The sequence below is a fragment of the Lissotriton helveticus genome, chromosome 3_2 (genome assembly GCF_964261635.1).
Source record: "Lissotriton helveticus chromosome 3_2, aLisHel1.1, whole genome shotgun sequence".
Taxonomy (NCBI): Eukaryota; Metazoa; Chordata; class Amphibia; order Caudata; family Salamandridae; genus Lissotriton; species Lissotriton helveticus.
In genome coordinates this window covers 231,293,564-231,318,642 of record NC_136062.1, presented here as the reverse complement: position 1 = coordinate 231,318,642, position 25,079 = coordinate 231,293,564, and the positions used below count along the sequence as shown (strand labels likewise).

The window sequence follows — 25,079 nt, the reverse complement described above, 5'->3', positions numbered from 1 at the left end:
ACACTCATGATGCCACACACATGGAGCAGGTTCAACAAGCCGGACTTTCACCTCTATTATCTATGTGCACTGGTCCATTTTGCTCCCTACTAGTATGCACCACAGGAATATATACCGTTAATAGGAATGGAACATGATGATGCTTTCCTTATTCCGCCCGGGCCCTGCTGCCTAAGAAGATGGAAGGGTTGTCACATACAGAAATCAACACAGTCCGTTCTACGACGTCAGCCTGGAGAGCTCGGGCATGTAAGATCCCCTTGTATGCACTGGTATTACCATTGCTCTGCCATCCTGTCATATCGGTATCTAGGGAGGACTTCATTGAGCAATTGCTTGCCCGCGCGGCCCTCCACTATGGGAGATGCTTCATATCATAATGGTTTGCTCGGGTCACCAGACCTGCTGTTCTACCCCATTATTGACTTTTACATAATATCACCTATGGGCAGCCCTATGAGCATTCTATCCACAGTACCAAGGGGAGCCACCAACAATAACCACATTGCAGATATTACTAACTAGTGACATGCGTAGTCACCTAATTGCCAATTTATACAATGCGGCGTAGGTAGAAAAACCGTAGACACAGCATAAGGCACTGGAGGACTGGAATCCGGTGCCAGATACGCTTCTGAGCATGGAGGAATGGAAGTTCTGCTGTGCATAGTAACATATCCTCACATCGAATTGTAACTTGCGAATATTACACTTTAAATATCTACAGCAAATGTGTTACACTCCAAATAAACTGTACAAATTTAGTTTGAGGGTGTATGCATGTTCGGTTTGATGTGGGGAAACAGACTTTATGCACCTGGCCTGGCACGGTGACTCAATTAGGTGCTATTGGACTCAAGTCAAAGGGGCAGCCGTGGTCTGTGCAGGTAACGGCGGTGGGGCCCGGTGAGGGGTTTCGAGGGACGCTGCCAAGGGAAAATTAAATAAAGAATGCATTTTCCCTCAGCATCATCCCTCAAAATTGCCCCTCCCCCCCCCCACCTAACACGGCCCCGCTGCCCCACCGCTGTTACCTGCAGGGACCGTGGCTGTGGGGCGCTCACTGATATGATGCAGGTGCACTGTGAGCCTAAGTCTGCTTGGATGGGTCAAGAATTCACAGCCAGTCAGCTGTAAATTGGTGCCAGTGGCTCTACTGCTGGCAAAGAGGCTGGTGGTGCTGCACGGGGGCAAACGTGAAATGCCAACCAAAAAGTCCTGGCTGCTGGACAGGACTCATTGCAAGCCACAATTGCAACCTTATGCGGAGGAACTACAGAGGGCGTCGAGGCCTAAAGACATTTGGGGGCTTCTAACAGCATTCCTGCCTTCCACCCAGGAGGAGTTATAAATCACGATGTGCATGGTGATCTGAGAAAGGTTATATATGTGTTGTCCAAAGGTAGATTTGTTATTGAGAATCGAATGGAGCAAATGTAATCAATCCTTTCATTGTGTTGAGGGGGCACTGAACACATTTAAACAGTACAGTACCCCTATGGTCACTGGTGACCATAGGGGTACTGTACTGTTTAAATGTGTTCTGTTTCAAGCACTAAAATCTTTAAAAAAATAAAACACTATAAACAGCAAGTCATTTTGTTAGGTGCTCTTAGAACCTAACAAAATTACGTGGCTGACATTGAGGGCTGTGGACCGAAGAGTAGCAAGAGCCAGGCCGATCCGCTCTTGCATTGTCAGGGTAGTAACCTGTCAAGTGTTTTTTTATCTCACCCTCGCAAGTGCAGAGTGCAAGTCTGGCGAGGGTCTGAGTTCCAATGCAACTAGGGCTTGCCTGCCTGTGGGAATCTGCTGGAAGTTGAGAGGGGCTTCAGACATGAAGAACTGCTCTAAATGTTGTCTTCCCTCTGCCCAGCAGGACTAGGCAGAGTCTGACCTATTTAAAGATTGTGTTGTTTCTGCTTAGTTTGCCAGCCTTCATCGCCCCTTCACTTCATTCATTGTTCACGGTGTTTATTTGTTTAGCAGCAGGCAGTATCCTTTTTTAAAAAACAGAAAAAAGAGATCCCGCCATTACTCACGTCACCAACTCCCATCCTGGCATCCTTTTACTAATTTAACCACATCTCTGACTGGCACATGTTTGGTTTTTTTGCAGAGTTTTATATAGCGCGAACTAGACCCGAACCGAATCAGGTATCAGAGCGCTTTACATATTACATATACAGTTACGTTACATGAGGACACACTTTCATTTTAGGCACGGGGAGATTAAGTGATTTGCCCAGAATCACAGGAGGTTTTGGCGTCGTTACCGAGACTCGAACCCAGTGCCCCAGGTCCGAGGTCGAGCGCCCTAGCCGTTAGGCCAACTCCTGGTCCTTTCTTGGTAACCCTTCTTTTCTTTGGTGTACACAAACACAGCATCCCACTGTCCTTTTGGCTTGGATAGTGCTGTGTTGCTGCCTATATATTTTAGTCTTAATTACAAGTATAATTATTATATTATAATTTGAGTGTCTCTCATATACCCTAAGGAATCACACCGACAGATGTTGCTTCCCATCACACGATAACCACACCTCAGTGGTCATCTCAAAAGGCCTTCTCCTTTGCCCCAGAGACTCACAGCAACCAGACTACAGTCATTGCATGGCTCGAGGGGATCTCAGCGACCTCTCAACATATTTTGCATGGGGCCCCATTATTTTAGGTAGGGCCAATGACAATCAGGGATAATGGGTAAGCTAGCAGCCTCCCAGGAATTTAAACAGAGTAGTTGTAGATGCTGTGTATTGGGTGAAAGATGGATTTTCAGCGCTTCTTTACTGCTATGTATTTTGATGTGGAGATATGAATAGCCAAATGTGGCATATGTGGTACTTTGGAAGTGTCAGGTAGATTGTGTCTGCAAACTGCAGGGAAGGGATCATGATGGCCAGGGAAGGGGTCATGATGGCAGTAGCGGCCCATACAGGTAAGAGCGGTGGGGGCGGGAGGAGGTTATTCAATAGACGCCGAGGGAAAATTATTTATTTATTTAATTTTCCCCTCGTCATCGTCCGTCGAAATGCCCCCTCCCGCCACCCGGCCTCACCGCTCTTACCTGCACGGACCGCGGCTGCATGATGGATTCATCCTTCACTGGGCTGGCGTCTTCAGGGCTGAACGGAAGCCATTGATCAAGCAATTATAGGGAGAGCTGATGGGATCAGAGTGCCTCCATTTTATGAACATAGTAGGCTATCATTGTATACAGTATTAGACCCATGCTCTTGAAATTGGAGTATAGTCTGGATGTATATGGATGGTGGGAGCAAGGTGGACGTGTTGCTGAGGCTACTGTCTGACTGGAGGAATGCTTATTGATCAGGAGATGGGCACTGATTGTGAATGTCACTCAAACATAGGTATATTTGAATGCAATAAGCATAGCAGTAGTAAAGTAGGCCATGGGGAGTTCACATGATTGCAAGAGGGACTTGTATGTGTTCTGTAGTTTCTTCATTCTAGAGTGATTATGTAAACCATGATGTCTTGCCAGATGACTGTCACAAGACCCAGCCTACCCTCAAGTGCAGGGTCTCTGCGTGTAGCTTACCTTTGTTTACCCATAAGTGGCTGGAGCACCACCTTGCCTCAAAGGAGATGTTCACTCGGAGACTTTGCACCTCAGTCGTCGCATTGGAGGAAGAAACGCGGAAACTAAAAGCATCTTGAGAATTCCAAAATGGCACTGGTGGCATTGCATGCTGGTAGAAAACTTCTCCGGCATCCACCTGTTAGTTAGGAGAGAAATGAGGTAGGGAAGAAATCACAAACCAAGCAAGATTTAAAGGATTTCTACGGCATTTTTTGAACTTTTACAGCTATGTTTGTCAGGCTGTGCTTAGTACATCTTAGCATTCCTATACATAGTAAAACATTCAACAGGTTACATTCAATTGCAAGCATTATTTTTTTAACAACGTGTGCATTTTATCCAATTAGGTAAATGTGCCTTCCCTGATTTCAGACAATAAACGATTGAAACAGTGTGGCTTACCCAACAGTAAGGCTGGTGTATAATTCTGAAACAACGGGACGACCTGAGTGGAATCCCTTTTTAATGTTGTGAGAAGTGGACCATGTAGTAAAAACTCGGGGAGTTACTCAGTGTCAGTTGTCCACCTACTGGAGGGGCGGTTATAGTGACCTCCTGAATGATAGGGATCCCATGGGAAATTATTTTTAATTCCTTATGAGGATACTCCGCGTCAGTTAAGGATACCGTGGAGGTCTATACAACTGGGACTGACTATAGTGATGTACGCGGGGCCCGAGATAGCTCCTAGTGAGGTGAAGAGGACCAGGAGGTGTTTGATTATTATTGATGATTGTATGATCAATAGCTATCATGTGAATTTGTATTGGGGAGGGGATATTTGTATGGTAGTCCTGATGAAGGTAGTTCTTATAAGTTGTTTTCAATGACATACGTTGATGGAAATTGAAGGCGCGATCTTCAGTGCATGCAACTAATTAATTTCATAGACACCCAGTGACATAAAGAGTAGAGGTGTATTTACTGAAAGACAAATTTTGTCATCTTAAAGGATCTCCCTTTTTCATGTATATGTGTTGCTTATGTACATGTGTTTTTATGCAAATTATTTTATTCGACAGGACAGTGCTGTCCTGTCCTGTACGGTTATAAACATGTGTGAGAGTGTGTGTGAGTACAGCATACATTGAGGAAAGAGAGATTGTTTGTGAGTTTAATATTCACCTATGGGAGTCTTTAGGTTTTTAGACTGTGATAGAGAATATAAGTAAGTGTTACTGTGAGGGACAAAGGCAGTGAGTGTAGTTGTGAGGGAGAATGATAGTTTTACTGTGTGTAAAACTGAGTGAGTCAGAATAAGTGAAACAGAGTAAGAATCAATGACACAGATTTTGTCAGTGAGTCTGAATGAGTGGGACTGAGTAGGAATGAGTGACAATAATTGAGACAAGGTGAGTCAGTGAGACTGAATGAAGATTGATTGGCTGAAAATGAGTGAGACTTTTTTAAATATGGATTAGTTTAATTCTGTTCAAATCTTGAGTGTACTTTAATGATTTTAATTAATCGAATAAAGTGGATTGTGTGTCTGTCTGTCTGAGTGAGACTAAGTGAGACTGACTGAAAATTAGTGAGACTGAGGGTGTCACAGTCTGAGTGATCCCGAGGATGAGTAAGACTGAGTGAGGCGGAATGAGTGGAAACGAGTGAGACTAGGGAAGTCAGATTGAGATTAAGTGAGAATGAACGAGATTGAGTGAGACTGTGTTAGACTAACTGAGAATGAGTGAGGCTAAGTGAGAGAGTAAGAGTGAGAATAAGACCATGTGAGAGTGAGTGAGTTAAAGTGGGACTGAACCCAGTGAGAAGTCAGACTCACCCACTGGCATTCAAGCCACAGACTAAACCTCACCACTTTTAAAGGTCATCAGCCGCCACCATCAGCCCCTTTGGGTGACATGCCGAGCCTCTATGAGCCATTTTCTGCTCTATCATCATCAGCCTTGCGTGAATGCTGAGCTCCATCGAATTTCTTCTCGCTCCATATCATCACTACTCTTGCAGGCCAGGAAACAGCCAATGCATCAATTGGTGGTGTTTACCTGCGATCAGGATGCATTGAGTGCTCATCCTAAGACTTTGTAGCTTTCACTTCGCACAAATGTAGCGCTTGTCTATTCGATCATTATCCAGTGTTTTCCTAGAGGACAAGTAGAATGGTTGTCTGTACGATACGTTTGTGGTGTTCTCCTGCAGGATGGGGCATAGTGGTTGTCTTCTGTGATCGATTTGTAGTATTTACCTGCCAGTCCAGGTGGAGTGGTTGCCTTCTCTGAGTAGTTTGTATATTGACCAGCGTGAAGAGTATCTCCTCTATGCCATTATTGGTATGCTGCTGTAGGTCCAGATAAAGAGGTTATCTCCTCTGATCACTTGTGAATTGTGGCAGCTCACTGGGGCCCAGTGATTGTCTACTCTGATCAGTATCCAGTCATGTGGGGTGCTTGTCTCCCTTGATCAGGTTGCGGAATTCACCTGCGGCCTGAATGCACCATTTCTGCTAATTCCTCAGTACTGCTTCCCCAATATTGATTGCTTCAATTGAACAAACGTGAACGGATACCAATGCAGCGGTCAGTCTGGTGTAATTAATAATCCTGTTATTGCTGCACTTGTAGCTGGCGCACAGGTAGCACGTTATTGTTATGCCGACTGATTGCACACAGTCAAAAACAGTCCTCTGAAAAGTACTCTGATAGCCACTGTGTCTAGTTCTTGCTACATAAAACTGAAAATAAAGAGTGATATTTCCTCTGATGACTATGTGGTGTTCTTCTGCAGGGCAGCGTGCAGGTATTCCCCCTCCAATCAATATGCAATATTCTCTTGCAGCGAAAAGTGACTTGTCTTTCTCCTCTGATAAGTTCACGTTTATTGACAACGTGGATAGTACAGATCGATGAAAAATTATGTGAAAACGGGAAATTACAAAATTACCTTTTAGTGCCACCTGTTTATTTGTTTTTATGTCCAGTGCCTCCTTGGTGCAAATATCAGACACCCACACACATGATCAGAAACACATCATAGTACAAACTTCATCACACACCTCCATAAATTATGTTCAGCGGCACACGAGGGGTAAAGGATAAACTGGCTGGCCACCAGTAAAACGTCTGTGACCTCGTAGAATTGTGTACCCAGATTTAAAGAGCCCCCAGTGCGGTGTACAGTCCTGTATCTCAGCATGGCAGGAACCAGTGAGTGCCAAAGTAATGGCAACATCCCCTCGCTGCCCACTGTGCCCCTACCAGTTAAATATTGTATGGGCTGCTGAGGGGAGTTCGCCTGTGATGTGATGAGGCCCAATCAAGCGGCGAGAGAACACGTCCTACTGCGCACTGCTGTGGCAGGGATGGGTGTTAAAAGCCCAGATATGTTCACGGTAACAGACAGAGAACTCAAGGTGGAATTACATGGTTAGTGTCTTTGCAGTTTTATTTAGGGCGAACTCGACCCGAAGGTACTGGAGAGCTTTACACGAGCACCAGTTACATTACATAAGGACACAGTCGTTTTTGGGAGGCACGGGGAGATCAAGAGATTTGCAAAGAATCACAGGAAGTTGAGCTGACGCTGGTTCCCCAGTTCCACAGATGGCAGCTCTGGTTGTTTTACCACATCCTACAGACTGCCAGCACAGCACTTTGGTGTTTGTGCAGAGGCCATGAGAATGATGGGCCTATGTACACAGAGGCCCCAGGCTACACATAAGTGGCCTGGGAAGAGAAGAATGTGGCTGTCCGTCATCCCGAGCCTCTCTTTCTGCCTGCCTGTGAGTGTCTGCCATGTGCAGCTACCCTAGAAATAGAACAAGCATTGGCATAGCCAATAGATCTCGCCTTGGGGACCTCATAAGTGTTTAGCCAGAGCTATTTACTTTGCCAATGTATTTAAGCTATGTTGTACAGCATTGTGCACATTATGTACAACTGTACGACCCTTTAAAAAAATAGCATAAAAAATGTCTTCTAGTTTTTTTGACCTTGCAGTGCTGGCAACCTCTTCCTGCCTGTTCCAATGATTGTTTGCTATAGCTTTTTTGTGGGGGGGAGGGCGGGACTGCTGAGGGGACCTAAACAAGAGGGTGGAGGTTGGGAAATAGTACCTAAATTACAAAATGAGCAGCAAACGGACACTAGGGGAGAATCAACAGATGCCAGATTCTGAGGGCAGACTGAGGTGGTGCAGCAGTGATGTTCAGGTGATGCTGATTGATACTGACATGGTGCTGAGTGATGCTGAGGTGGTGGTGCTGCACTGGTGTTCAGGTGGTGCTGAGTGATGCTGAGTTGGTGCTCTGCTAATGTGATGTTGCGCTGATGCTGAGGTGGTGCTGTGCTGATGCTAAATTGGTGCTGAGGTGGGGCTGCACTGGTGCTGTGTTGGGGCTGCGCTGGTGATGGTGCACTGATGCGCAGGAGGTGCTGTGCTGATGGTGAGATGGTGATGTGCTGATGCTGAGGTGGTGCTGTGTTGGTGCTCAAGTGGTGCTGAGTGATACTGAGGTGGTGCTGAGTTATGCTGAGGTACTGAAGAGTGATGCTGGGGTGGTGCTTAGTCATGCTGAGGTGAGGCGAAGTCATGCTGAGGTGGTGGTGATGCGCTGGTGCTCAGGTGGTGCTGAGCTGGGGCGAAGGTAGTACAGAATGATGCTGAGTTTGTGCTGTGCTGAGGTGATGCTGCACTGATGCTGAGGTGGCGCAGCGCTGATGCTGAAGTGGTGCTGCATGGGTGCTGAATTTCTAATGAGGTGGGGTTGAGCTAGTGCTGAGGTTGATCTAAGCTAGTTCAATGGTGAGCCTGCGCTGCTGGTGGTGTGCTGTTGCCGAGGTGGTGCTGAGATGGTGCTGCACTGGTGCTAAGTTGGTGCTGTAATGGTGCTGAGTTGGCACTGCACTGGTGGTAGTGCACTGATGAGCAGGTGGTGCTGCACTGGTGCTGAGATGGTGTTGCTTGGATGCTGCAGTGGGGGTGCTGCGATGGTGCTGAGGTGGTGTTGAGTGATACTGAGGTGATGCTGAGGTAGTGGTATGTTTGTGCGGAGGTGGGGGTCAGGTGGTGCTGAGTAATAGATACTGAGGTGGTGCTGTGCTGATGCTGAGATGATGCGTCGCTGATGCTGCAGTGGGGCAGAGGTGGTGCTGCGATGGTGCTGAGGTGGTGTTGGGTGATATTGAGGTGATGCTGAGGTGGTGCTGTGCTTGTGCCGAGGTGGTGGTCAGGTGGTGCTGAGTGATAGATACTGAGGTGGTGCTGAGTGATGTTGTAGTGGTGCTGAGTGATGCGATGGTGGTGCTCAGGTGATGCTGTGCTAGTGCTCATGTGGTGCTGAGTGATGTTGATTTGGTGCTGTTCTGGTACTGAGGTAATGTTGCACTGGTGCTGAGGTGGTGCTGAGGTAATGCTGAAGTGATGCTGCATTGGTGATGAGTTGCTGCTGAGGTGGTTCTACACTGGTGCTGAGGTGGCGCTGGTCTGATGCTATAGTGGGGTTGCACTGGTGCTGAGTTGGTGATGCGCTGGTGGTGGTGCATTGATGCAGAGGTGGTGTTGTGCTGAGATGGTGCTGTGCTGATGTGGAGGTGGAGCTGTGCTGGTGCTGAGCTGGTGCTGAGGTGGTGCTGAAGGGGTGGTGTGCTTGTATGGAGGTGGTGTTCAGGTGGTGCTGAGTGATACTGAGGTGGTGCTGAGTGATGCTGATGTAGTGCTGTGCTGGTGCTGAGGTGGTACTGCTATGGTGCTGAGGTGATGCTGTGCTTATGCTGTGGTGGGGCTGCGCAGGTGGTGGTACACTGATGGGGAGGTGGTGCTGTGCTGATGCTGTGGTGGGATTGCACTGGTGATGCTACACTGATGTTGAGGTAGTGCTGCATTGGTAGTGAGGTGGTGCTGCACTGATGCTGGAGTAGTGCGCTGGTGCTGAGGTGGTGCACCGCTGGTGCAGAAGTGATGCTGAGGTGGTGTTCTGGTGCTGAAGTGGTGCTCCGTTGGTGCTGAGGTGGTGCTGTGCTGTTGCGGAGGTGGTGCTGCGTTGGTACTGAGGTGGTGCTGAAGTGGTGGTGTGCTTATGTGGAGGTGGTGTTCAGGAGCTGCAGAGTGATACTGAGGAGGTGCTGAGTGATGCTGATGTGGTGCTATGCTTGTCCTGAGGTGATGCTGCACTGGTTCTGAGGTGGTGCTGTGCTTATGCTGGGGTGGGGCTGCGTAGGTGGTGGTGCACTGATGCCGAGGTGGTGCTGTGCTGATTCTGCAGTGGGACTGCACTGGTGATGCTACACTGATGCTGAGGTAGTGCTGCATTGGTAGTGAGGTAGTGCTGCACTGATGCTGGAGTAGTGCTCTGGTGCTGAGGTGGTGCACCGCTGGTGCAGAAATGATGCTGAGGTGGTGTTCTGATGCTGAAGTGGTGCTCCGTTGGTGCAGAGGTGGTGCTGTGCTGTGGCTGTGGTGGTGCTGCACTGGGGCTGAGTAATGCTGAGGTGGTGCTGTGCTAGTGTTCTGGTGGTGCTCAGGTGCTGCTGAGTGATGCTCAGGTGGTGCTGCTGAAGTGGTGCTGAGTGACGCTGACTGGTGCTGAAGTGGTGCTGCACTGATACTGAGGTGGTGCTGTGGTAGTGCTGAGGGTTAGCTGCGGTAGCGTTGCACTGTCTACTTGCAGGATATATTGTTAAGTAACCTCACATTACATGCCACGTTTGGAGAGCACATGGCGCCATCCCGTGATATTGGTTTTATTTCACCAATTAATGAAACCTAGAGGAAAGCATCAAAAGTTGAAATCACAGAACTTAATGGTGCTTCCATTTTCATAAAATAGAGCAATAACAGCATGTTTACCTCTTTAGTCATATCCAACGGCTGACTTCTTAAACTACACTTCCATTAAGTATATTGTTTAAGGTTTGGACATTTGAGCTAATGAAATAATGTTATAGAATGAAAAATAACATAAGACTCCAGCTAAAAAAGCCCTTGTGAAACCAAATACTGTGGAAAACAAAATAAGGGCATGATTTGCAGCCCTCGGCTGAGTGCATTTGGAAAGACAAAACCATTCCAGGCGAAAGCTAAAGTAATGAACTGAAACTAACTTATACGGCTGATAGTGCAGTGATCCACATAACAGAGCCAGTCTCCAGGGCATGACCAAAACAGCAAAAGGAGGGACTATTGTAAACTATTCACCAAGGAAAGCATAGGAATTTTGAAAGGCACATAAAGGAACGAATCAAAACCGATGGGCGTGCTGAAAGCCCACGCCATAGATACAGCATGTCTCAAGAGACAGAGCACGTGCTGTGTAGGTAGGACCTAAAAATCCTGGTACGTCAATCCAAATACTCTACGTTGCAGTGGCATAATGCAAATGTTACCTTCTCCCACTCCCACAGGACGTGGTGAGGAGCCCCTCGGTATCCCATCTCAGAGATATTCATAGATCCTGGGGTGCAGGGGGTGAAGGGTGGGGCACCTTCGCATCACAAGGACAACTAGAGGCATGTGTTACCTCTCTGCTATGTTTACTTTTTATGTTAAATTGTAAATGGTAACCTTTAACCTATGTAAAGCGCAAGGTCAGCATTCTGGTCTAGTCTGTGCCATTCGAAACTGCTTGGAAAAATAAATCTAGCAGCAATTTCAGAATAGCGCCACATCAATCACTGCTACTGCTACTCCTATGAAGTCAGCAAGAGTATGCAAAACATTTATCAGGGTTTACGTGTTCAGGTACCATTTTGGAGCACACATGATGACAGTTTTTGATGCCTGTAAATACTTTATGGCTTCATTTACAGTTTGCGAGACATGGTACCCGGTCCACATGTGGCAGATATATTTTTGTCACATTACAAGTGCTTTATAGTCAATGACAATTGTAATACAGCAGACGGGACATCCTCCACGTTTGTGATGGACGCCCTGTCCGTCAAATTTGAAAAAGGCCGTTAAAGGTTTGGGCTGTAAATGAAGAAGATGACTTGACATATATGTTTATGCTATATTTTCGGGGACACACTGTAAAACCACTCTAACCCCCTAATTGATGGTAGAAGTTCTTTGGCCAATGGAAAGTGGAAATCTTGAAGCTTCTCCAAAGGTCTCTGGAGGGTCTCTAGTTCGGGGAGAGGGGTGACCACAAATCAAGTATACCTGATTCCCTCTGGGAGCAGGCAGATGTAAGCGAAGAAAAAATGGGTGCGTGTTGAGCCGACTTCATGGTTGGAATGAGCGAGTTAGGACCTGGATTCTTTCAGGGCATGGTTATCCTCATGCAATACAGGCATATTTCTCACTGAGTTGGAGGCACCAAGCTTCTACAGGACTAAATCGATTCAAAACCACTGAAAGCAGACCCAAGGATGTGACTCAAATTGTATGCATAATATGCTCCGGGAGCGTATTATGCTCTCAGATACTGTACCAGACTTCAAGCATTTAACTATTTCTGTTCAGACCTGCTTATAAAACCTATGGTTTGCCAAACATAGTAGGAAAATTGTGCAGTGAAGCGAATCATTTGGTTCCATTAAAAAAAGTATTGTTCAGGGGTGGCCACACAACCAGAACCCTCCATGGGAGGGCTAAACTTACTTATTGCAGAATGATGCTGTATGGGCTGGGCTGCCTGTTGCTCACAGTGTGGCTACCTTTATTTTGAGGGTAGTTACGCGTTATCTGAACTTGAGACAACCTGTTCATTCCTTCGTTAAATCAAGTTTCAGACTGCAAGCAGTCCAAGAACAAAAGGTTTTCTTAAATTCAAATTTCCCATCTTCCACCCTGGTGGAGCAAAGCAAGCCTCCAATGGGCATGCAAAAACCTATTATAACATTTTATAAAATGGGAGAGTACTGTGCTGATGGCCTCAAGCACTACTCCCAGGAAAGCACAATACTCACCTCTTCTTGAGTGAAGTTTGTCAGTCCTGTGTCGTTACTCCGCAGCCGCGTGTTGAATAGGTGACCTAGCCGTGGCGGCTCCACCACGCTGTAAAGCAGGGGACTGGAGAGTGGTACCTCAGTATTGGTTACAGCTCTTAGGATCTGGCTTGTGATTGGCTGACTAAACCCTGAACAGAAACAAAAGAAACAATGAGAGATGGAAAATTAGTGCAAGCCTCATGCCCCTTTTCTGACGTCTGTTTTCCTTTAATAAATCTCAAAGTCCATCTGAATTGCACCGATGTAAGACCTCTCCAATCCTTCATCGCTGTCACATGGAATCTATATATTTTTATGTTTTAAACAGACTGTTTATTGTTCAACCCGATTGCAGGAAAATCACAGGCAGTTTTATATGATTAATGGATAAGGTATGTTTGGAATTTATTATCTTCACATGCATTGCCTGCTTGTATTGTGCGGCAAATAATTGTAGTCAAGACATTCTGAATACTAATAATCAGAATTGAGTGCAATTATATATTTTAACATGTGGAGAGTAGGCGTGCAGCTCTTTCATTTGTAGGAGAATACCCTGTTCCTCCTGCCAAAAGCATCTCTCACACTGTGAAGGCGAATGACTCTTGGTGGCATGACTGAAGATGTCTTCCAACTACCAGAATCTCTTTCCCTCTCTCCTGGGTCCCCAGCATTGAGAAATAACCTCTCAAGCCATGGACAGCAAAATGCACTCACAGGAAAATGTAATCCTTGTCTCTTGCTCCCACCTCTGACAACATCCATGATTTTATAGTACAAACTTGATCCAAGGGCATTAGAGCAATTTATAATAGAACTAGACAATGTTACTCATTTATTTAGCTTTTTAGGCACAGGGAGATTAGCTAATTTTCTAGAATCATGGGATGCTGAGCAGAGGTATGGTTTTGAACCTGGTTCCCCATGTTTCAAACTCAGCAACTGAGTAAGCCTCATCTCCAGAGGTGTTAAAATAGGTAACTCAAATGGGAGATCACTCTTAACAAAGTGAGTGCGGGCTGAAGGGCTGAAAATCAGCATCTTTTTGTGAAAAAAAAACTACGCGAGGAAGGGTCTTGTAACATTACGTGATCCCTAACAGTGTGTGACTACAGGGGTCGCCCACTTGGAGCCTCCATGTTGTGATGAAATACTGAGCAACAAGTATGTGATTTAGATTCTTAAAAAATGAAAGATATTTGTGTCATTGTCTTCACACCACTTTGAGTGTATTATCACTTTTAAGCCAATCGATATGAGCCTTATTACCTTCCGCGGTGCATGTTTTTTGTACATCACACTGCAATCAGCATTGCAGTGCATGCAATTCTATAATGTGCTGCACATACAACAGGTACAGCAACACTATGCAGGAACTCGCCTACATCCTACATTTATCTGCTTGATTTTAAATGCAGAGCACACTTAGCAGTGCACTGTGATTTGTTTCAGGGGCACAGAGGTTCCATCACACATGGAACTGTATACATGGCGTAAGCGCGCTGGGAGTACTATGCCCATGTTCCCTTGAATGTTTAAGTCCCATATAACAAATTATGTCTTTCTAATTTCTTATATTTAATACAGAGACTCAAAGGGAGTAAATACAGACAACTGTAAGTTACGATCTGTGATATTGTTGCATGCCTTAGCGTGCATGCAATACTGGTCCTGAAGAAAGCTATACTGACCCTTTGGGCTTTTAGACATTATGGCTGAAACATGTTGACCAAAAATGAGGATGTGAGAGTTCATTGCCTTCTCGGAGCACATCCACCATTGCTTTTAAACTTTGTCCAAGGTTACTACTATTGAACATACCTCACTGGCTGGTAACCTGGAGGCAATTTTAATTCACCTTTTCTTCATTTAAGAAACACCCAAAAAATCACTCCACTGTAATTGGGCATTGTAGCACACCCTTAATGCACTAGGTATCTCAGGTAGGATGCCAATATGAAGCATGCCTCCAATTCGGTTCGTGGGTGAGGGGGTCTTTTAAGAAAACCTAACAGTGTTTTTTCACACAGACATCTCAAGCAGATAGACAAACAGAGTATGCTAGCGTGCTCGCTTTTCTTTGTGGAGTACATTTATGAGGGAAGGTGAGCGGGGACTCTTCTCACTCTCTGTTGTTCTTATCCTTCTCATTATTGACTAGGACATCCCCTGCATACATCACACAACTAATAAAACTCATGCAACCTGGCAGTACCTCTTGCTTCTCTGAAAAATGTACACTTCTAAATTAGAACTGTCATTCAAAACCTTTCCCTTACCACCAGGGTGTGTGAATGCCCTGCTCATCGGTAACCCTTTTTGACTCTGAATGAACACAATGAAGAGAGTTGCACATTGCACATTAGTCACAGTCTTACAGTCGATAATTCCAAGAATTGCAAAAAACAAAAGTCCATGAGAAAAACCTTTGCAAGTGATTTATTTTATTTATTTATTTTGGCAGTTTTGTATAACGCGAACAAGATATAAACACATATAAATATAAATACAGTGGCATATATGAATACAGTAAGAACTGGGAACAATTAAAGATTAGCACAAAGCTGCAGTAGTGTATATGACAAGTTCAGGTGAATTTGGCCATGAGAATTGATTTCACTTCTTTTTTTAAATAGGCCGTAGATGGGTTAAGTCTCGTTTCTGGTGGTAGAGCATTCCATATCCTGGGTGCCATTCCTGAGAAGGTACGATTGTATGTTTTTTTCTTGTAGAAGCATTTAGGTTTCAGAAGAAGATTGTTAGAGCTCCTGGTAGACCTGTTGCCGCCTGAAAGTACTAGTTTCTCCGCTAGGTATCTCGGGGTTTTGTAATGAAGTGTCTTATGTGTCATACAGGCGATTTCTAACTGGATTCTGGCCTCAAAAGGTAGCCAGTTGAGGGCCTGAAGGTCAGGGGAAATGTGGCAGTTGCGTTTGGTGCCTGTGACGAGTCTAGTGGCTGTATTGATAGAAGCTCTGAGAGGAGCAGTTGATGATTTGGGTAGACCACAGAGTGCGACACTCCCATAGTCAATTCTGGGAATTACTAGAGATTGAACTGCCTGTTTGAAGTCATTTGTGGGAATGATGAGTTTCAGTTTTCTTAGTGTGTTAATCTGAAAATGTTCACCCTTTGTTGCAGCGCTGATGTGTTTCAGCATGTTTAGTTTATCATCTAGGGTTATTCCCAGAGATTTCGCGGAATCAATGATGAGAGGTTGACCGTCTAGTGCCGTTAGGTGTTCCATCCACTCGCGGATGATCATTGTTTGGTTTGGAGGGGCGATTAAGAGGAATTCTGTTTTTAGAGTATTTAGTTTTAAATGGTTCTTGGCTAGCCAGATCTGTGTATCTTGGAGCGTTGAGTAAAGGGACTTGATGTCTTCAAGAGATTTGACCTTAATGTAGAGCTGTGTATCGTCTGCGTACATGTGATATTGGATATTTGCAGAGTTGAGAAGCTCTGTGAGTGGTTCCATAAACAGATTGAAGAGTGTTGGGGAGAGAGAGGATCCCTGAGGTACTCCTAGAGTGACAGGGGTAGAATTAGATAATGATTGGTTAATCTTGAATCTTTGTGTTCTGTTTTGGAGGAAAGAGGTGAACCAGTTTAATACTGTTCCAGATAGCCCCATTCTATGCTTCAGGAGGTCCAGTAGGTTGTCATGTTTGACTGTATCGAAGGCTGAGGAAAGGTCTAGAATCTAGTTTAGCATCCTCCATATATCAAACTCAGCATTCCTGTAGTTCAGAAAGGAGCTTATGACACATTTATTCAATAAAAACCTCATATACCACTGATAAAAGCCTCCCAGACGCTGGCAATTCTGCGACTAACCCCTTTATTTCCACACGTATTTCTTCCACACCTAAGGTACACCATTATAAATCGTTTCCTGCACCAAACCACTATTTATACTAATATATACATATATATGTATATATCACCTACTGGCGGTCGCGAGTAGGTAGTTATAGTTAGGATCGTTTTCCATAGGAAATCCGCAACATTCTATTGGGAATAACTTTGGCGCTGAATGAGGGATCTGCCTGTAATTTTCCTTAACTTTGCCTCGCTGCGCTCCGCTCCTTCCCTGAAATTTTCGGGGGGTTCCGTCAAGCGGGGGCCGAGATAAAAGGGGGGTCCCAAAACGTGTTTTCCCCATGTTAATTTCCATAGGGCGGTTGGACTCACTTTTATCCCGAACGGCTGAATGGATTTCCACCAAACTTCGCGAAATTGTAGGGACTGGTACCCCGATGTGCCTTTGCTATGTCTCAAGATATATGCTCCAGTGGTTTTTACGAAAATTAACTTTGAAAAAATATATATTGGGCTACATTGGGCTATATATATGTTAGAGCCCAAATGTAGCCCAATGTAGCCCAATGTAGCCCAAAGATGGCCACCAGGGACAAAAAACCCAAATGTAGCCCAAATATCAGCCAGATGTAGCCCAACTATAGCCCAATGACAGAATGTCCCAGAGTGTTCTAAAGAACAACTAGAGCGCTAACAGTCTTACTTTTGACAAAAGTATGGCACACCTGAAGTCATCTTGATTGGAATAAAGTGTTAACACTTAAAACATTTAATTTGTAAAGTAAAAAAATGAGGGGGTTCATTTTGCCATAGAAATTATGATTAGTGCTGAAGAAAGAAAAATTAGGGCACATTTTGAGTGACTTCTCAAATCCTCTTATATTTCATTAAAAAAAATTCTGATATGCAGTCTCCCAAGATGGCCACCAGAGACAAAAGAGCCCAAATGTAGCCCAAATATCAGCCAGATGTAGCCCAACTATAGCCCAATGACAGAATGTCCCAGAGTGTTCTAAAGAACAACTAGAACGCTAACAGTCTTAGTTATGACAAAAGTATGGCACACCTGAAGTCATCTTGATTGGAATAAAGTGGTAACACTTAATACATTTAATTTGAAAAGGAACAAAATGAGGGGTTTCATTTTGCCATAGAAATGTTATATATATATATATATATATATATATATATATATATTCACTGAAAAAACCATAGGTTTCACACCAGTTATAGTTAGGAATTAGCATTTAAAAAACCTATTAAATTCACTGAAAAAACCATAGGTTTCACACCAGTTATAGTTAGGTGGAAATTTTACTCGCATAAAACCATTGAAATTCCCACGTTATAGTTAGTTGGACTTACTATAACTTGCGCGTGCAATGCACTGCCGATGACGTCACATATTACATCACTCATGACATGGTCAGTGACAGCACTCATGACATCACTGATGACATCTCAAATGACATCACTGATGACATCATCCAGTGAATGTGTATCTTTCTGAAAAATAAATATTTTTTATATATGTATATCTAAAGGTTGATGGAAGAATAAATGGGTAAATAAATGTCTAAATGGATTTTTTTGTGTAAAATTGATTGGTTAACTGACTTATTAAATGTATCTTAGTGAATACATATATTAGCGAGTAATGTTTAAATATTTAAATATCTGTATCTGTGTCTCACTTTGTGTATAAGTGGCTGCATGGGTTGGTGAGTAGCTACATGAGTGTGTATATGGGTTATTAGTTGTTTTTTTGAGTATCAGTATCAGTGTCTGTATGGTTCGGTGGGGGATATTACTTAGAGCACAGATGCATGAATGAGTGACTCACTATTTGTATGTATTTTGAAGACAGCATGTGTGCAAGACTGTATGGGTGGATGATTGTGTGTATGGGTGGGTTACTGAGTATGTGTTTTTATAATTGATTGTTTAAGAGAGTAAATATGTTTCCGTTTCTGTAGAAGTATGTGTAGTGGTGTGTATATAGCAGTATAATCAAGTAAATGTTTTTTGGATAGTTTATTTGCATGTGTGAATTTGTGTGTGAGTAACTATATGGATGAGTATTACTGTGTATAGGTATATGAGTACATATGATGAGTAAGTACATGCATGATTGACTATATAGAACTGTTGGTGAATGAGTGGATGTGTATGTAGATGTTGGAATTACCTAATAAGTTGTTGTAATTGGTATTGGTTTCTCCTTTTTTAAGAAAATGTTAGTTTCTATTTTTGAATGTGTGTGTCAAAGGTTATTTTATGCTGATAGGAGGTCTGCCACTTTGTCACAAGGATGTTGTCATCAGTGATGTCATTTGAGATGTCATGAGTGATGTCATGAGTGATGTCACTGACCATGTCATGAGTGATGAAATATGTGACGTGATCAGCAGTGCATTGCACGCGCAAGTTATAGTGAGTCCAACTAACTATAACGTGGGAATTTCAATGGTTTTATGCGAGTAAAATTTCCACCTAACTATAACTGGTGTGAAATATATATATATATATATATATATATATATTCACTGAAAAAACCATAGGTTATAGACCATATATAGTTAGGAATTAGCATTTAAAAAACCTTATTTTACTCACACAAAACCATTGAAATTCCATATATAGTTAGTTGCACTAACTATATATCGCGCACCCGCAATCCACTGCTGATGATGTCACATATTACATCATTCATGACATGGTCAGTGATATCTCTGATGACATCACTGATGACATCTCAAATGACATCACTGATGATATCTCATTTGACATCAATGGTCACATCAATGATGATATCATTAATGTGACAATACAATGCATCTCCTCACACTTTAATATAACCTCTGTTACAACCCAGTGTTAAATACAGAGTATAATTTTTGAAACCATTGACACACCAATACTAGTTACTACATACGCACTCACTGATTCCTACGTCTACACACACATTCACTCATTCACCCATACAATCATTCATACATACAATCACTCATCTTTACAACACTATCATATGCACTCATACACCTATACAGACACTCACACTCTGCCACTCATCCATGGAGTTACTCACACACCTAGTCAGTCCTGTAAAGAATCAATCACACTTCCATTTTCTAATCTACACAGTTAAACATAGAGTACCTTACATTTTCAAACATATACTAACACATACTTACTCTCTTATAGAATCACTGATACAAGTACACATTGATCTGCACAGAGTCACACACCTCCCAGCCAGCCATACACACACTCAGTCTCCCATACAAATACTTGTGCAACCAATCAATAACCCATATAGCTACTTATATAGCTACTGATCAACACATGCAGCAGCTTGCACAACAACAGACATACTGATGCACACTTTCAGACAGTTTAGTCACTAACCCATGCATTTAGTAAGACGCATTTAATCACTCACTCATACAGTCAATCACGCACCTACTAAAACCTTCATTCAGACACTTATACATCCACTCATTCTTCAATATGTAAAACATATTTAAACTTTACAGAAACACATAATCACTGGATGTTGTCATCAGTGATGTCATTTGAGATGTCATCAGTGATGTCATCAGTGATGTCACTGACCATGTCATGAATGATGTAATATGTGACATCATCAGCAGTGGATTGCGGGTGCGCGATATATAGTTAGTGCAACTAACTATATATGGAATTTCAATGGTTTTGTGTGAGTAAAATAAGGTTTTTTAAATGCTAATTCCTAACTATATATGGTCTATAACCTATGGTTTTTTCAGTGAATTTTCAAGGTTTTGTAAATGCTAATTCCTAACTATATATAATCTATAACCTATGGTTTTTTCAGTGAATTTCAATGGTTTTTTAATAGCAAATATCTGTAGCTGTAAAATGTATTCTTCTTTAAATCCCAAAATATATTTTATATGTTTATTAATAACTTTTTTTTTAAAAAATTTTTTTTCTTCGTTCCCACTTCGCGAATCGGGAAGCTTCCCGTTAGCTGACCTTGATGCCGCGAAATAGACCGCGAGCCAGTAAACGTTTCTTTACCGCAACTGCCGCGTTAGAAAACAACATCGTGACGCCTCCCGTCCGCATGACGTTTCGCGTTGTCGCGTGATACGTCATATGACGTACTACGTTAGCGAACTGGTACGCTTACCGAGTCGCAAAGCAAAGGTTTCTGGAAGCAAACCGGAAGGCCCTGCAAAGCGTGTAGCATAAACACAGCAGGTCATGTGACTTGGTAATAACACTTTTCATTGGTTCATTTCACTTTTGGTTTCCTAATGATGTAAGACTAGGTCATATAATCTAAAATGAACACTTTTCATTGGTTGAGAACTATTGTTTTTCCCAAATGATGAAAATCCCTCTTTCTTTCCTCACTCTGACTTTCATCATTGTGAGAGAAAGACCCTTTGTTACCAGTGAGCAATGGCTTCTTTAGTAGCTTCAGCTGGTGCTTCCCCACCACCTCCACCACATCCAAGGAAGAGTGGACCGATGTGTGAATGTGTTCACTGTATGCAACAACTTTGACACTTACAGAAGCCTCACCTTCTCCATGCCTCCTACACAGTTCTACATGTACATCATAAATGCAAACAGAACAGAATTAATTATACATGTTAAATGGTTTATTTTTGCTGTTCTCAGAATGTATCAAATTTCACTAAAAACAGTGACTTGAAGGTATTCATCATATAACAGCGGGGAAAAAAAAACACAATCAAAATGATTGTGTTTAAAAAACCCATACAACATAACAAATCAGAATTCAGAACTCCTTAAAGTTAACTTACTTTCCATGACGGCCAAGGATGTCCTATGAACAGCTTACACTCTGTTGTGCTGTTAATACTTTCAACCCGCCACTTTCTGAAAGAAAACCTCCATCGTTTTCAAAAACATGTTACATACAATAAATGACTTCTTGCTCTCTACCACAAGTTTCCACAAGGCCAAATCTTGTCAAAGCCATTTATAACTCTTGGATTTCTTGTAAGCCAATCCCGTCTTTTCGCATTTCCGCAACTTTCAGAATTAAAATGTTGAAGATCATTTACACAATCCTGGACTAGTAATATCTTCCCCTTCTTGCTCAATCATGTTCTACATTTCCTATCACACTGATACTGCTTACTATGAAGCAGACTTACACTACCTTTATGACTAGTACAATTATTTAATTCTCTACATCACTTTTAATCACAAAGCAATGTAAAACAGTAGACAGCATTGCAGACTTACATTCCCTCTACTCCATGTTTTGATTGGCTGCTTCAATTAGCTTATAAAAAGAAATAGTTTTTCTGAACTCATTCAAAGTGCACGTATTTCTCAATGACGTCCAGTGTTATGGTAAAAAGTTATGTCTCTGTACTACACTTATCCTCAAGGCCAAATAGTGTAGGAGCCATGAGAACTTCTTGAAATTCCTCAGAGCACATCCCGAGATTCTTTCCCTAAAATTTTGGTTTTAAAAACACCAGGTAAGAGTTTTTAAGGTCATATGGCAATTTTTTTTTGAAAATTAAAACAGAATCATTGCAGAATGACCAGCCATTTCTACACTTTAAATAAGCTGTATAATGTCCTGATGTTATTGAAGGACCATCATGATATATAATTGCTACAGTTACAAAAGTCCTTCCTGATATTGACAACTGTGAAGCCACAAAATTTTTAATTAAAGTTGTCAATTTTGTTCCATCAGGCCTACATCGTTGGAACATTAAAATGACATACTGGCCATATGTTCGTATAAATAATGTGGACATCATTTCAGATTTACATTGCCTACACTCCATATTGTGATCAGCTGCTTTTACTAGCTTATTAAAAGAGACTGATTTACTGTCTGGCAAAGTTAAATATATAAATCTTTCTGAGTCTTCACTAGTAGTACTTGATACCCTACAGTTCTCGCAGTCATGCTGCCATTGATAAGAAAGCCCAAACAGGTGATCTACATCTACACCTTCATCATGCAATACATCAAGCATATACATTAAAAACTCCTGACAATCTTGCTGACTATTTTGAGAGAATTGTGTTTGGCCTGAACATCTGTCTAACAGATTTCGAATTTCAGACACACTTTCTATGTTTGTTCTATCAGTGCTACATTTCTCTAACACAGAATTTAACAAACTGCAAAATCTTTGATCAGAATTGACCACAATCTCTTCTTTTACATTTTCTAGAGAAAACAAAACATTAACCACTACATTAGCATAGCAGTTGACACCAGAACTGTTTTCAAATTGAAAACCAACAACATCTTCAACAGAATCCTTTTTGTTTCTGCTTATAATTTCAGGTTCATCGACTTTTCGTCTTTTTGCTACAACCTCCCCAGTATTGGTCACATTTCTTCGTTTCCGGCCTACCACACGTTTCTCAAACAAAGGATACTGAGGCAAATGTGGCGCATACTCTCTTCTCAACCTATTGTATTCCTTAACACAATCTAGATCCGCACAAATGTTTGTGACATCACACTCAATCAAGTACAATCCCGATAAAGTCCTAACTCGTGACAATGCCACATATGCCATACCCTCCTTGAACACAGAACTGCCAATATTCACCAATGCACAGTCTACACTTAAACCTTGCGATTTATGGATTGTCACCGCATATGCCAAGCAAACAGGAAACTGCTTACGACAAACATATAAGTCTTTTACAAGCAAAAATCTAGCAGAACAACGAGCAATTAGCTGTACTTCCTCAATGCCATCAAATTTAATTTTTAAAAATTCAATTCCATCTCTATTTCTGTATTTCACAAAATCAACAACATTACCCATTGATCCATTTACCAGACCTCTTTCAACATGTAAATTCCTTCTTAAAATTATACGGCAGTTCAAGCACACATTCAGAGTCTTTTCAAAACCCGCAGTTTTAGATATACTCTTCTCTAATGAATCCAATTTTGTTTTCAGATTCTCAGACAAAATAATTGTTGATCCCATATGCTCTACTCTGTCAATAGCTTCCAATTTCACAATCTCTTGCTTTTCTAAATGCAACATTTTGTTGTTGAATTTGGCACATTCTGCAAGAGTTGGCATCAAACATATTCCAGATTTTTTCTCAGTAACTTTCTGAAAAATATTCTCAGGCACAACATCTTCGTCTGGATATAAATTTGTCAGTAATCGTGCATGTAAAGCTTCTTTCCCATGCTCGGTCACTTTTCCAATTCTAACATCTTGTAGAATAGTCTTGTAAACTTCATCCTTTGCCTGACGCATATTTTCATGCAGTTCAGCATAATTGAAGTTTAACCATATATTGACGTTGCCAATACTCCCTAAGCACTTCCTGGTATCTTCATGCGTGAGCATTTTGAACACAGGTTGCCCTTTCACTGGTGTCAGCTGCAGAAGATCTCCGAAAACAATGATGTGTTTGCCACCAAATAACACATCATACTCTGTTTTGAGAACTTCTTGCATTCTCAAATGCACAAAGGCAAGCATGACATTGGAAACCATGCTTACTTCGTCAATGATAAGAAGTTTCATTTTCCTCAAGACTCTTGAAACTTCAAAACAAGCATCTCCAGATAGCTTGTGATATTCTAATTTGTTGTCATGCTCCACTGGCAGCATCAGTAAACGATGTAAAGTAATCCCTTTAATGTTATGTGCTGCCAGTCCAGTTGGAGCGGTGACAACACAAGACAGCGATGACTCTGTCCTTTCCTGCAAATAACATGAAATTGCTTTAATAAGGAAACTTTTTCCAGTTCCCGCTTCTCCACTCACGTACAGTCGGACAGGCTTCAACGACGTACATGAGCACTCTTTCTTGTCATGACTTAATCCATGATCAATTTGCATGGTAAGTTCGTCATATATTTTCCTCTGCTCAACGTTGAGTTGTCTTTCCAACTCTTCTAAGTTAACCGCATCCTCCTGAGCATGTGCCATGGCTCTTTCCACTTCATTCATAGCAGTGGCAGCTTCATTTTCGATAAGAGGTCCTCCTAGTGGATCCTGACTCAATGAAGCAGAACTCTGACTGTCCTGAGAACTGTCTCTGGCAATCTCGGCTGCAATCGTTGCTTCCTGCTCAATTTCCACATTCAACATTTCTACATATTTGGGAAAAGCAGGACATTCTATGGTCTCCTTGGCAGCATTGAATGAGTCTTCGTAACAAAGGAAATCTCCAAGCAGTTCCTCTTCTGCACGCCAAGGCTTAAAAAGTTGCAAAAGTGCTAAATAGAAAAACTCCTTTTTTTCAGGAGATTCGCCACTCAATTTTCGATGGTTTATCAAGTGGCATTTTCTTTGCTTGACCAGACATCCCTCACTTCCTATTACAGCATACACTCCTTTCTCAGTATCTTCTTTGATGTTCCTCTTGGATATGTAATTTTGCAGAACCTCATACAGACAAACATTCTCGAGGTGACTGCTTCGATTTGGATAATATGTATCCAACATGTTGCTCTTCAAAATGTCGGTACTGTTTGGCTCCTTTTCCGCCAAATACTCAATTTCCCGCACAGGTTTCAGAACTCGATTACGCGTTGCAGCAAGACCAACACTCGCCCAAACGATACTCCTGGACTTGGCAGAGAGACTTGCTGAAGACAACCGGTCAGAACATTCGTAAGCTCCGATTTCTCGATGCGACAACATCTTCAGACTGAAACTGTACAACTTCTTGCTGAGGCTCTTTTCATGGGAAATGTCCTCCCACATATCCTTCAATTCTGTCTTCTCTTTTTT

At 42.6% G+C, this 25,079-nt stretch overlaps 1 protein-coding gene across 1 annotated transcript in view; it reads right to left on the bottom strand.

Moving 5' to 3' along the window:
- CSPG4 (chondroitin sulfate proteoglycan 4) overlaps window positions 1-25,079 on the bottom strand; it is a 275,264-nt gene that overhangs the window by 22,943 nt on the left and 227,242 nt on the right. Inside the window, exons 8-9 of the mRNA XM_078684541.1 lie at window positions 12,469-12,638; window positions 3,563-3,740 (exon numbers count right to left, since the gene is read on the bottom strand). Of these exons, the coding sequence (XP_078540667.1) occupies window positions 3,563-3,740; window positions 12,469-12,638 (348 nt within the window). The remainder of the gene's footprint in view (window positions 1-3,562; window positions 3,741-12,468; window positions 12,639-25,079) is intronic.